Source organism: Apaloderma vittatum, unplaced genomic scaffold (assembly GCF_000703405.1).
Source record: "Apaloderma vittatum isolate BGI_N311 unplaced genomic scaffold, ASM70340v1 scaffold11380, whole genome shotgun sequence".
Classification (NCBI taxonomy): Eukaryota; Metazoa; Chordata; class Aves; order Trogoniformes; family Trogonidae; genus Apaloderma; species Apaloderma vittatum.
In genome coordinates, this window is record NW_009695301.1 from 20,163 (window position 1) to 35,085 (window position 14,923).

At 35.8% G+C, this 14,923-nt stretch overlaps 1 protein-coding gene across 1 annotated transcript; it reads left to right on the plus strand.

The window, feature by feature from the left end:
- Positions 1-810: 810 nt before the first annotated feature.
- On the plus strand, positions 811-13,921 carry MTPN (myotrophin). The gene is made up of 3 exons (XM_009870924.1): positions 811-939; positions 2,100-2,183; positions 13,218-13,921. Exons 1-3 carry the CDS (start codon positions 811-813, stop codon positions 13,302-13,304), a joined length of 300 nt encoding a protein of 99 aa, XP_009869226.1. The 3' UTR covers positions 13,305-13,921.
- Positions 13,922-14,923: the final 1,002 nt, after the last annotated feature.

Sequence of the window (14,923 nt, forward strand, 5' to 3'; positions counted from 1 at the left end):
TCAAGAAGTGTGATTTGGTGCTGCAGCTGAAATTCTTTTGATTGTTTTTCTGTGGAGATGCAGGGCTTGAGGTACAATGCTAAATTTAGCCACTCCCTAGAATGCTAACATTACTTGTACATGTGAACAAGAAGTCACTTACCACATAGCTTGTAGGTATTTGGTTTCCAGTAACTTCTTGTCATTACTGAAGTGCAGTAAATCAGTTTATCCTTAGTTGCGCAACCCAAGGTGAAGAAACAAAGCTGATTAGGCACTCACTAAATTAAATTTTGTTTACGCCTTGAGATGTCTCAATCCACTAGCACGAGTGGCATTAGAATACAACTTCCCATGTCCTGATTTGATTGACTGTCTTCAGACTTTTTTTTTAATGTCAAGCAGAATTGGCAGGTGCTATTTATAAAACAGAATGGACAGTTTCATAATTGGGTTTTATATATGGTCTGTACTTGCTAGTAGTTATGATGCCTATTTCTCTGCATCTGGTTTCTAAGTGTGCAAAACTTGCAAAATATGTGTAGAAGAATTAACTTAGCTAGATAACCAGGATCCCAGCTGGAGGCAAGGAGAAGCAAAATGAGTTGATGTGAGCATTTTCTAAGCTCTAATGATTTTTTTGTTTGCTTGTAATCACATGAGTTACCTGGTTCACATAGATGAGGGAAAGGAAATTGAGCAACTTATTTTTCATTTTTATTGGGAAATGGCTTAAATATTTGGATGGAACATTCTTCAGCAATATGAAGGTGTTGGATTTTTTTCAAGCTGCTCTTGGTGTGTTAGCTCTAAAATTTTGCTTATTAGATTATGTTTACATTGAAGGGTGAAGATGTCAACCGGACACTTGAAGGTGGGAGGAAGCCTCTTCACTATGCAGCAGACTGTGGACAACTTGAGATTCTGGAATTTCTGCTGTTGAAAGGAGCTGATATTAATGTATGTACATCAATTAACAAACACTAGGGTGTTAGGGTTTTCCCTCTCACACAAGCATATACATACACATTTAAAGGATTAGTTTAAGTGCTGAAATGGTTGCTGAAATTCTTGGATCAAACTAAACAATTTGATCCATTTAAAAATATTTGTGATGTGGTCTCCAGGAGTTTAGAAGCTTAAAAATGTATTTATTTCATGTTTGTATTCTTTTTGGACACGCTAGGAAAAGTTCTTTGCAGCTCTAAAAAGTTGAAATTTAGTTTGACTGTGATTAGAGAAAGAAATCCAGTAACCACATCTAAATAAAGTATGTGTGAAATGCATATTATGTTTGTTGGAAGGGATTTCAGAAGACAGTGCAATGCATCCTTGATCAAGGCAGGATCAGCTTTTCAGATTGTTGTCCTTCTCCCATTTTTGAAGACGTAACAAACTTAGTCATTTTGCTATAGCTTGCCGTGCTTGACTTTTTGACATGAAAAGGCTTGACTGGGCTGTATTGCCACTTAAATAGTGTAGTTCTCCATTAAGTGAATTTTCTAGGTACATTAACTATACACCCCAAATGATGTGCTTTAGAGTACTTATATGAAAGTTAATATACAGCATATCTTAGCCTTAGCCCTTAACAAAATGCCTTGGATTTTGCCCTTGGTGTCTAGGAAGACTTATCTCTTCATCAGGAGGTCTCCTAACTGGGAAGGAAATAAAAATGCAGGAAAAAATACCCCACATTTCAGTCACTCCATTTCTTATTCTTTTCAGGACTATAGTTTAGAGAGAAGACAGCTCAAACAAGGTTTCAGCCAAAACTGATTTCTGCAGATAGGCTGGATTAGAAATAGGAGAATTAGTAGTAGTGTTCTTAAATTGGGCACAAATCATCAGCTGAAACACCACTTTCTATCACTGACCTAAAGAAATGGATAAACTTTGGGACAGTTAGAAGTCTTACGGAAGAAATATCTTGCTGTTACCTGACTCTTTTAAAAAAATATTTTTCTTTTTAAAATGAGAGTAAAAAATGTAAGGGAATCTATTTCTGGTTAATATTCTTAAATCCTCACTTTTACACTACTGCTGACAAAACAGAAGTAAAAAGTGAAGCTTTTTAGTATGTGAAATTATGCTTCAAATAACTGTGTCTCAATTTACAGGCTCCAGACAAACATAATATCACACCACTCCTATCAGCAGTCTATGAGGGCCATGTTTCCTGTGTGAAATTGCTTCTGTCAAAGGTGAGATACAAATGTTTAGAACAAATTACCTGAGGTATATTACTATGACTTTTTTTTCAGTAAGTGATGCTCTAGATAAGTTCAGAACATCAAACAAATGCTGTTTATATTACTAGATCAGAGAGAGTACTCTGATTATGGAGTAGATAGATGAAGGAGAAAGTTCCTTTGCGGTGTAGCAAAAGAAATGGTGGCCACTAAGAGTATTGTGAGCTCCAGCTAGAGAGCAATTAACAGCAAATCAAGCAAAAAAAAAAATAAATTGTTACTTCAGCAAACAGGGAGGAGTGGGATATAGCTTTGGCAGCTGCTTAAATGTCTCATGTGATGGAATCTCCACTGTGAAGTTGCTCAGAGGTGTGGTTTCCCTCTGCTTTTGCCAGCTGACTGAAAAACCATCTGGGTTGGCAGAGTGTGGGGAAGTAAAAGTGGGAAGACAAGCTTTCTCTCTGGTAGAGCTTGTAAATTTTATCCTGGGGAGAATAAGCTTCATCTGTTTCTGTTCTCTGATACATATTAGACAGGTGATCCATTTTACCAAGAACTAGTTAAGTCAACAGTGTTTTGTCTCTGTTCATATGTGCTCCTACTCATTATGCCACACTCGGAGAAGAGGAGGTTAACAATGTATTTTCATTATATGAACCCACATAAATCATTTGGCCAAAAGATTTCATGCTGTGTAATGTTTTTGTATGCCATTTTCAGGTAAAGTTTTCCTTAACTGCCTTAGTGCTGTGTGAATTTCCCTTTTCTTTGCTTCTCTGATCTTACCTAATATTAGTTATACCTTTCTGTGTTCAAATGCTGTGACTGTAACTTACAATTCAAATGATGCATCCAGCTTACTTAAATTTCTTGTGAGGACTGATCATTTAGGATCGTTATATACACATTATAAAAGAGAGTATCCTTTATCCTTTGTTGTGTTTATTTCAGTTTTTGTTTTGAAGTGTTTGGCATGAAGTTGCTCAAATAATAAATAAGATGCCTTGAAACTTGAGTTCACACATGAATTGTCTGGCAACTAATAAGGGATGTCCATTCAGTGTAGTTTGTGTCAGTGAGGCCATTAATGTCCTTTCCGAACCAGCCATTTTTCACATGACTCATGAGAATATATCGATCTCGCTCCTTGGTACACACGATGATATTGGTTAAGTTCAACAGTCATAAAGATGAGGAAATCTTACTAAGATTTGTAGTGAACCTGGAATAGGAGATGAGGTTAGAAAAATGTTACTGCAACTGTTAGTTGAAGAAGCTTGTAATATTTTCAAATTTGTTCATGCAGGACTAAATGTTGTACCACACCTGCTTGCTTCCATTCATCTGGGCTAGCTGATGAAATATTTGTGAACCAGAACTTTGTTCATCAGCTCACTCTGAGGCAGATATTACAGGAAGAGATTGTTCTTCCTCTTAATACAATTATCTTATGACCTTTGTTTGAACATCTGTTGTCACACCTTGTAGTCTGATTTCTTATGTTCTTTGATAGCAGATATCTGGGGGAACAGGTAGTTCAATCTGTATTGAAAGTTCTAAAAATTAACTGTTTAACTTCAGCTGTTTAATGTTATTAGTTACTTTTGGAGTGGAGTGTATTTAATTGTTACTCTAAATGCAGGAAAAATTATTGAATGATGTTAGAGTATGTAAATAGTGGAACTGCAAATGATGGACAAAAATATTTCAGAGCTGTTCTCTATTCCTTTTGTAAATACTGCACTTCTTAGTGCTAAGAAGCTTTATTTTACATGTACCTACTTGCAGCTGCCTTTTTTTTTACTGTTAGTTGATCTCTTGCATATGTGGCTTCTGTCATTAAATATCTCTTAAGCTGTTGGATTGGAAGTCAATAACCTCTTTAACATATTTTTAAACAAGAAAATAAAACCAGGTTTTGAGAACCAGTGAACACAGTGTGATGCATATCTCTTTTTACATGTGCCTACTTGCAGCTGCCTTTTTTTTTTACTGTTAGTTGATCTCTTGCAGATGTGGCTTCTGTCATTAAATATCTCTTAAGCTGTTGGATTGGAAGTCAATAACCTCTTTAACATATTTTTAAACAAGAAAATAAAACCAGGTTTTGAGAACCAGTGAACACAGTGTGATGCATATCTCTTCGCATACCACAAATATGAAAACATTAGCAGTTTGGTCAAGTTAAAATCATGTAAGGAATAAGACTTATATAAATAATTCTATTGAATGGAGCTGTTGATTTGGAAATTGAATTGTTTTAAGCCAGTATTCTGTACTGCTGTCTATAGTATATGAATTGTGGAGATGTTGACCTGTTGAGAGAAGAAAGGTTGTCTGAAGAAATTCTTCACACATTAATTGGTGGACATAAAATGCAAAAACTGTAAAAGGTTGTCTTAGTCAAGGTGACCTTTACTATTTTTGCAAACTTTCTGTTACTGTAGAAGATTCATTCATCTGAAGTAAGCTCATTACTCACTCATGTAGAAGGACCACAAAGCGTTCTTTAAGCAATCTTCTACTGAAAGCAGTAAAAACATTTAAAGGATTTGAGCATATTTACTTTCAGAGGATAATAAATACATATACATAGTAGAGACACTGAATCCAGATTCTAAACTCTTAAAATTACTAGAATGATTAGAGTGACTGCTTGATCTTAAGCTGAAGTAGCCTGGGCTGCTGAAAACCCGTACTTGCTGTTATAGATATTAATGATCCTGTAGTTGCAGAGTGAAACAGAGCCAAGCCTCTTCTAAGATGGTACTAGAAACAGTTTACACTTGCAAGAGTTCAACTTGAAAAGTACTGGAGGACCTGTTGCTCTCTCTTATTGGTTTAGTCTCTACAAAAGTTTTTAATGTACCTGTCACATGACTAACAGAATTTTCTGGAGATTATACTAATAGTTGAAGCCATTACAATAACCTATCTGTTAAAAAGCACCAGTGCTTTTTATGGAATTTCTACTAACTTTCAACAAGGCATTTCTGTGATAAAGCGCAATTTGTTACTCTCTCTTTTATGTTCCACATAAAAGACCGTGTTGGAGTTCTTAGCTAATGTTTATCACACATAGGAGTTGAATGTTGTGATGGCACTTTGTCTAAAACACAAATTACTTTTTGAAGTAGTGAAGGCTGGTGGATTTATCTGGGAATCATTTCAGTTGGGAAAGAGCCTTAAGAGCATCAAGTCCCGCAATTAACCTAACACTGCCAAGCCCACCACTAAGTCATCCCTAAACGTTTTTTAAATACCTCTAGGGATGGTGACTCAACTACTGCTCAAATTTATTATCTTCAAGTAATTTTTAAGAATACCACTGATACAGTAGATAAATGACCTGTTCATGAAGGCCTCCCATCAGCTGACTTCAGTATCTGACATTTACTTAATATATTCAACTTCTCACCATATTGGTGTTGAAGTCTCTGAAATAGGAGTGTACATTGTCAAGTTGTAGCATCACCACCATTATGGAAGCATTACCTGTGGCTTGGGTTGGTCAGCTTCTGAATGAAATTACTGTTGCTGGGAGAGTTGTGTTAAGTTGCATACCCTGTATCTAAATCTTGTGGCTCTTGGGGTTTGAATGTGTATAAAATTTATATAGATAAGGTCCCTTTCTGAAAATCTAAAAGATCTTACTAGCAACCTTAACTCTTAAATTGGACAACTTTTTCAGACATTTATAACTGTAGTACAGCAACACAATTTTACGTGCTGCTGTCTGAAGAAACAGTGAAAAAGTGTGCTATGTTATCTGTAAATGGCCCTTTCCTTTGGAAAAGGAAAAAAATAATTTAGAATTAAAGCATTTTTTGAGGCTGTAGTTTGACAAGACAAAACATTCAATGGTATAAGGAACCTCTACACTATCACCAGTCTCCTAACATAGATTTTAGATGGCAGCATTTGGAAATGGGTGAGGAATCTAGTAAGACTTCACAGAAAACAACCTCATCAGTAGCGTTGTCAGGATTGATAAAGGTCTGAGAGTTGGAGGCCAACCTCAGTAAGTAGGCATTGCCCACTAGATGCTTTGTAACATACAGTCACGCTTACATCTGCCCATCCAAGTATCTGAGTTGTCTTCAGAAGTTTAATTTGCAGTGTTCTGCAGCAATTTTAATCACGTAAGTGTGAAGGAGTGCTTGTATGCAATCTTTCCTGCCTACTACCCCTTCAGTGCGTGCGATGAATGTGTTGATGAACTTTGGGCTGTAGTCCCATGTTACAGCTAAGCCAATGCAGAGGTGAGTTGCCTACAGAACAGGTGAATCTATTTAGTCTTTTAATACCCTTACCTACATATTCCTACTGCTTCCTTGCAATAGGCCTCACATTTACTTTGTTCGTTTGTACCTATTGCTAGTTAATTTCTGTAGTTAATTTCCTTCCAACCAAGGCCTCCAAATTAAAGTTCTGTTGCAGATTTAATTCCTCATGTTAGTTTTTGGAATGGGAGAAACAGTGGTGCTAAATCAAGAGACAGAGCTGAAGTATCTTCAGTTTTGCTTCAACTGCTGCCTTGGGAATTTAAGTGCTTTCACAGTAGGACCTACCTGTTCCACAGGGTGGTCTCCTGGGTTTGATCACAGTTTTTATGGATGTATGATAGAACCCAATTTCTCTGTTTTACTGCTCACCTAGTCTTTGTGTTCTTCCTTTGTAAATGGCAGAGAGTGTTTGCTTGGTGGCATGTATTAAATGCTGGCTCAGCTGACTCTTGTGGCACCATTTTTGTAGTGCGTGGATGAAGAAACATGTAACAAATGGGTAGGATGAAGCCTAAGTCCCTTATAGTCACTTAAACATGCATTTTCTAAGGAAATAAAGCTTTTCATTTCTTCTAAGAAAATAAAGCTTCATTTTTAGCAATGAAAATAAAAATACTAAGTAACTTTGTGAAGAAATAGGCTGTGCAAAATCTGAACACCAATTTGGGTTAAAAATGTTTTTTGACCTTTGTATATGGAATTGTAGGTGGGATGAAACTTTAAGGAAGTAAAAGGTGAAATAGCTACAGCTCGTTTTTCAAGCATCTATGTTCTCAATGAGAAGGGGTTTCACTGCTAAAAGTAAGAAAGGCTAGAATATTATGCCTGCCGAAACAGACAAAACACTATACTGCTACCTCTCTTGTGCTGTTTCAGGGAACTGAAACTTTTTACTTGTGGATAAGTTTAGATTTCGTAGATTTTATTTCATTCTTCTTCACTCCCACTACCTCCCTGAGAATGCATTGAATTCTGTCTTGAGTCAACCATGGCTCCAAATTGTGACATAGTTAATATTTTCTAAACTACAGGGTGATGCTGGAGCATATGGCTTCATATTAAAACTGAAGCGATACAAAAACTGCAGGAGAGCTCCTTCCTTAATCTCTTATTCTAGTTTTTCAAATTGCTGTCTCTGGAGGGGTATTAGCAGCTACCTAAACCAAGTGATTTAGCTCTGAGTTTTTTCTTAGAATCCCTGTGAGTATTTCAAGTATGGCCTTCTGTGAAAGGCAGCTATATCCATAGCGTTTGATTTGACCTTGTAAAGTACGTTAATCAAAAATGGTGAGTTAAGTAAGTACTGTGTAGAAGAATCATTTGATGGAATTTCCTGATAGATTTTACAAGAAATTTAAAATGAGATTTTAATGTTCATTAGTGGTTGCAAATGAATACTCCAGCAGGTTTAAGCAGTAATTTTGCATCTTAAGAAAGTAAACAGCTCTGTGATGCTGCTTTTACTCTTTTGTTCAGCATTCAAGTTATTGATGATGTTTTAGGTTTGGGTTGTTTTTTCCTGGAGTTTTCATCTATTGTAATGTTTGAATGGATATAACACTCAGTGTTTTGGGTTTACTGTGTTCATGAAGCATGGTAAGAAATTTTTTGTTGAATCGCAGTTTTATGAATAATGTACTTTGAACCATAGCTTCACATATTACCATAATTTTGTGTCATTTTCAAGTGTAGACATTTCTTCCAGTGTGGGGGGAAAAAATATAACACATACAGTTACTTTGCATAAATAAAACATGCATTTTTTTAAATCTAAGTGAAATAGTTATATGACTTTGCTCTCGTAATTACAGTGCATACATAGGATTACTGATAAACAGCTAATTTAGATATATAACTTAAAGCTAGGGATATTAAACTCTTTCTAAGGTAGTTTTTCCAAAAGGCCTTTGTTACACACTTTCTTCTGAAGTTAACATTTCATTGAAGACTTCCTGATACCTTGTTCAGTTGTTTTAATTTTGGAATTGACAATGCTCAGTTTAATTTGTTACACTATAAGAAACTTAGATACAGTTTCAAAACTTCAATGAGATTACGAATTATGGTGTGTTTTCAAGCACTGCTGTTGTGCTAATCGAAGTGATCGGTTGTAATCACTGTCGTGACTTTGAAAGACTAGATTCATTAAATGCTTTTCATCGTAGCACACATTCAAACCAACCTAATATGAACCAAACCAAAATATTGATAATGTTGTAATTTTAACTTAAAGATTAAACCCAAAGTTTTTGTTGGCACATTTAAAAGGTTCACATAGTTAAACTCTGTAGGTTCGGAGGGGGTGACAAGTTCCAGTGTTGGTCTGAAATCATCAGTTTGTTATAAAACTCTGAAACATACTTTAGAAGGAAAAGATTAAAACTGTGTGGTTTTATACTCAAAACTTTTCTGTATATTAGAATTTACCTTTCATTTGGGTGCAAGATTTTAATGTCTGATAAACAAAAGGTTGCTATATAAAGCTAGATCAGCCTCCAAAAAGTTGAATTGGTCTACTGTAGGTAATAATACAATATCATATTAATTCTCAAAAACTGAAAGACTCCCAAGTGGACGAAGATGGATTTTACTGCTTTCACCAAGGGAATTTACTGTTATGACTACCAGAAGTAGTGTGAACCCTCCAAGTCAGAGTTAAGATGTGCTTTTCTAATAAACACTTCTAGGCAGGCTGGAAATCAAAATACTGTTAATCCTTTTTATTAATCTTAAAATATTTTTCTAGGAAATTGAGACATTAAAATAGCCTTTGTAATTTTAAGCAGTAAAATTCTTTGCAGCATGTTGTGACCTCAAAGTGAAGCAGAAATGTCATATCTTGTATTTTTTTCACTTCTGCCTCTTCAGTACTATTAATAATGTTAAATAACATAGTACTCAAAAATATTCTACTGAGGGAGGAAAAGAATTTTTAGTAGCTTTTGGCAGTTGTAACTGAACTGTCTTCTGAAATACCAGGTTTTAATTTTGCTTGTATTATGTACCAGCCTTCTACAAAACAAAATAACAGATGAAGTATTGAGTACTAAGAACTGAACTAAAGCAATATCAGTCACTGTATTTCAGTTTGGTTTTAGTTTTTTCAGGGATAGCATTTTCAAGGGATATCTGTTTAAAAAGCAGAAAGATATCTAAAATTCAGATTGTTCCATGTTTTTCTTTAATAATGTATTTGATTTTGTAATATAAAAATACATATTTTTAGTGTAGGGGGAACCAATATCATGTTGTAGTAAATTAAACTGTTCTGAATGCTTCTAATGGAAGATGAGGTTTTTAAACAAATGTTGCAACAGATCTCATCAGTTTGCTTAGCTTTAAAATAGTTTTACTTTTTTATAGAAGATATAATGCAAGTTGATCTATGCTTCCTACTAAAAATGTAATTTAAGAAATATCGCATTGAGTTAGGCAGTTTAGTTCTTTTTTTTCTCATCTGACAGTGGCAGAAGGGATACCTTTTGGGAAGAGTTGTATGGCCATTTCTGCTCACTTATTGCCCTCATTCATAGTTGTTACACTGGGGATTGTAGAGGTATACACATCTGTCCCCTCTAAGAAGTGTTTGTTGATTTGTTCTCCATGAATTCATCCATATCCTTTATGAAGGAGCTGACATCTGCCTCTGTAACTTCATCTGGCAACTCCTTCTGGAAGTTTGCTGCTTGCTGTGCAAACTAGTCTTCTTCCAGCTTCATTAAGTGCCCTGAATTCCAGTTTCACAGAGTTTGATGACAGTTCTGCATGGCCTTTGTTCACTGTGCAACTTTTTTTCTGAATTGCAGTTGTACGCTAGTAGTTATTTTGTTCCCTTCAGAGCATGTTTTAACATTTGTACTTTGCCCAGTGGCTTAAAAGAGCAAATGTTCTTGTTTGTTATTACCTTGTGGAAGACAGAGAGTTTATATATATTTATGTATTTTTTTTTAAAAAAAAGAACATATCACAATCCATTTTATGTTAATAGCTCTTTACTTTCAGGAAGTAGAGAACACTGCAACCATTGTGCTTTTATGAACTTTTCATTAAACTTGCTTCCAGGCAGCATTGTACTTCTGAAAATTAAAGTCCCTTGACCTGAACCTTATTATTTCCTTCTCGTTCCATTGAATGCAGGCAGGAATCTTTCTGTATAGCCAAGGGGCTGTTCTCCTAATTTATTAATACTAAGTTTAATAAATGGTGTCCTCCTTAGATAATCATGAACCTCATTTACCTCATTCAGTAAAGCTGTTTCAGAAGCTTGGGTCTTGCTTGTCTGTAGTTTTTCTGAAGTACAAATGTGTGTGAGGATGGAAAGCAGTCCTATATCTGGACTAAAAGTTCTCTTTATACTTATACTTTAAAGTCACTTCAGTTAACAGTTGTATCTTTTATACCCTAAATGCTGATATATTGCTCTGATGCAAGATGAATACTGGCAAATGAGCCACTGCATAGTTCCATTTTTCTTCAACTCTTAGGTTCCTTTTGGTTTTATGATCTTGATATCAAAGAACAGCTTTGAACCCCTTTTGATTTCCACGTGGATTCTAATCCTAGAGTGCTATCTAAGCAGCAGAAATAATCAACACCTGCGCAAGAAGCCATTACTACTTTTGTGGTTGCCTTTCCTCTCGAAGGATAGCTGAGATTATAACCGTTGAAGACCTGTTAAATCTCTTGTGAGAGAAGGTGAGGGGTGGGGGAAAAAGTGTTTGACAAGCAGTGAGTTTCTGTGGTTTCAGCCTAGGTGTGTGTTTGCAATGATCAACTAGTCACTTCTTGGATCACGTTCATACCCAACGGAACAGTGATAGGGCAGCACAGTGTGTGCTGTTTGGGCTGAGGATGTTACAGAGTGGCAGGAGAGAGGTAGCTGTTATGATTGCTACTGTCACCAGAATATGTTCGTTGCTTATGCACAAAATGTATGCCTGTGTTCCACTACCTGAAAGGTAGTAGAACAAATGAGCTGCCTAAAGGAGTTACTTCAATTAAAAGTATCCCTCCCTGAATTCTTTACTGGAGTTCTCCAGATAACTTTATTTTCCCAGGCTCTTTCCCCGGTAGCAGAAGCCTGTCCCCTTGCCCCATGACAGACTGCCACCAAACAGAACAGTCTGTGCCGCTCATGTCTTTCACTGAGGGTCTCTAGGGGCTTCAAAGAAGATAAATGGCTGACAGGATCTGTTTGACCAGTGGGCTACAAGATGAGCACTGCTGCCTTAGAAACCACTGTAACATCATCTTTTTAGAATGCCAGATTGAATATTTATAAGTAAAGAGAGTAAAGGTTTCAAAGAGGGAAACATTCTATGTTGTGAAAAGTAGCATTGACAGCAAATGATGATAATATGAGATCCAGCTTATTAGATTGTTAAAGAGAGTTACAATGGGAAGTTTGTGGGCTGAGAGCTGTCTTGGGAACAGGCATGGTATTACATATCTAAGCTTAGTGGGGTTTTATGTATATAATCCTTTATCAGTAAAGAAGCTCTGGAAATTCTAGGTCTGTTATGTTCTTAGAAAACTATCTGGTGTCCTTAATAGTAACTATTAATCTGTTTACTTCCTTCCTTGTAATATAATTGAGAAGAAATTTGTACTTATTCTAAGGAGAGGTTTATACATAAACTAAAGACAAACCTGTGCAGTATGTGCTCTTGACAAAGCATGTCTGTACCCACAGCATTTTTTCCTGTTATTTGATTGAATAGATACACATATTTTTTAAATTATACTTGCAGAATAATTCTTTCTGAGAAGATATGCAATGTAATTTTATTTTCAGGAAACATCTCTATTTCTGTAGTCAGTCCTGTGCCCTGTAATAACTTTTATCTCTCCCTCTAATAACTTTCATCTCTCACTACCCTATTTACAGTTTAGTCTGGGTTTTCACTTCTGTGTATATGATTACACAGTGCTCAAAACAATGACTAATCACTCTTTGCTTCCCTTCTTTTGCTCCTCTTCCATAATTCTGGCCCTGAGACTGTATTTGTGCTTACTGTTCTACAGTTTGTCTAGTTGATGCATTTCTCTTGTATTTTTTCCTGTTGCTTCCCTGTCCTGTTTTGTTGCCTTTTAGGCATATGCATAGCTCATTCAAACAAACTTGATCAGTTTTGGACTTGGAATGATTTTTTGGGGTTGTTTTTTGGTTTTGGTTTGTTGTGGGTTTTTTTTCTATGTAGCAATAGGGATTTATTTTTTTTTTTCAAAATGGAGAGAAGCACAGTCCTATATGGCTGTAGTCTTATGATGTAGAAAGAAAATACAATTTGTTAGTAAGTAAGCTCTTCCAGATGTTACCTACCTAACTTAGGATGGGAAAAAGCTTGTCGCACAACAGATTTTCACAGAAGTGTGTAACACTAAATTCTTTCATTCATAAGAGTCGTTGCTGGAAACAAACCACCAAAAAAATCTTTCTCTTTCTGTCCAAGATTAATTGATAATTTGTTGGTCTTTCAAGTTGCTGTGTGACAAAAATTACAGGCTCTTTTTTCTTGTTTTTTTTTTTTTTTTACCTTTTTTTCAAAGGTCTAAAGTATAAAGTTTGAAACTTAGAGTAGCTGCATCCCTATTAATTTTGTACATAAATCTTGCCTTTTTGGTTTCTAAATGAAAACAATGCCCTGTGCTGAAAAGCTGTATGTAACCAATATAATTGTCCAAGGTAAGTAACTGTTGTGACACCTAATACTAATATAGCCTGTCTTTGAGTTAACAGTCCTTCTCAATGTCTTTACAGGGTGCTGATAAGACTGTGAAAGGCCCAGATGGACTAACTGCCTTTGAAGCCACTGACAACCAGGCAATCAAAACTCTTCTTCAGTGACGGATGGACTAATATCTTATATGTCTCTCCTGTGGCCTCACACTGCTGCCTGTCTGTCACTCTTTGCATCTTCCAGCTTCTTCAGCTAAATACTTTGGGGGGAGGGAAATTCTTTATGAATCAGACTAGTTAGGTACTTGTATTGAGGATAATCTGTTTGGAGGAGGTTGAAAACTCTTATGAGCAGTGTCCCTCTAGGACTTCTTTTCAGTGCACAATCTCTTTCCATTTCTAGTGAAAATGGAAGAAGGAAGACAGACCATGATCTTGAATTTTTGGCTTGTAAACCACCTAGGTTAGTACTAAGATTTTTGTTGAAAGATTCCTTTAGATGGAAGTACTGTGCTATGTACCTGAAACTAATTGTGAAGGAGACAATAGTCCCATACTCTTCGTGTTTGCCATAATCTGAAGTGTAGTAATGTAGGTAGCTGGGTTGCTTTTCTCTCTTCTCTCTCAGTGATAGTTTTATTCTTTTTCTGCCTAAAGCATACGTTGCAGTTTTGAGGACTTTTGATGCTAGTTATTGGAGCTGTCATTTATATTGACTAAATGGATGTCATGCAAATGTTTTTCTGACTCCTGAGTAAACCAGGAAGGATCAGTTGAGGCATGGTGGTGTTACACTCCAGAATATCTGCCAAGGTACTTTTTGGATGCTTGAATTTGAGGGTTTCCTTTCCCGTGTTTCTTCTAGGACAGATGTTTTAAACAACCATTTTTGAGAGAGTTCAAAATGTCACCGTAGTTATTTTCAAAAGGATTGTAAGATGGAATTCCTTTACTCACCATGTCAGCATAAAACTTAAAACATGTGAAAACTACAGACTGGTGCACAGGGATAATCAAGTCAAATGTGGAAAATGAACAGTAGTTATTTAGATATCCTTATCAGGTGAATATCATTCCTAAACTTTTCTGCTGAGCTTTTAAAATAAGGGTAAGCTTTCTAAGTTCAGATGTTAGGAAATCTTAACTTGCTCTGACTAATGGAAGAAAAAAAATTAATTGTGTGTGTCTTGGAATTGGTGTTCCATTGTTGGCTGAATGAACCTCTTATATTTTATTGAGGCATGGAGCTTGTTCTGAAAGTTCCCGGTGCAACCATACCACATTAACCATTGACTTTTAAACAAGATTTCCTATTACCAGTAAAGATTACAGTGCTGTGACAGCCTTGATAATTCATGGGAAGTTATTTAATGATGTTGTAGGGATTCCTGTCACATCTTGTGGTCCTCAGGAGTGTCTGAGCTTCTGGCTTTCATCTTGCAAATTTTCATTAGATTGCTCATTCACCCAGAACTGAATGACAGGTTTTATAACAGAAGAGTGTATACTACAAAGTATACATCTTCCTCTTTTTTTGGAATACAGATTTCAAACTTTCTGATAACATACACAGTACAGAAAACAAATGTATATAATGTCTCATGCTGAATTCTTAAACAGAAGTAGCTGATGTTCTTTTGATATCACTGTTGAAATTGAGAGGATATATAGAAGTAGACTGGTGACTACCACTCATATTTAACAGACTTAGTTTTACTTGAATCATGTTGCGTATTATGATTGAATGTCTCAGCTATAAAAAGCCTTGAATTTAGACTGTAAAATGA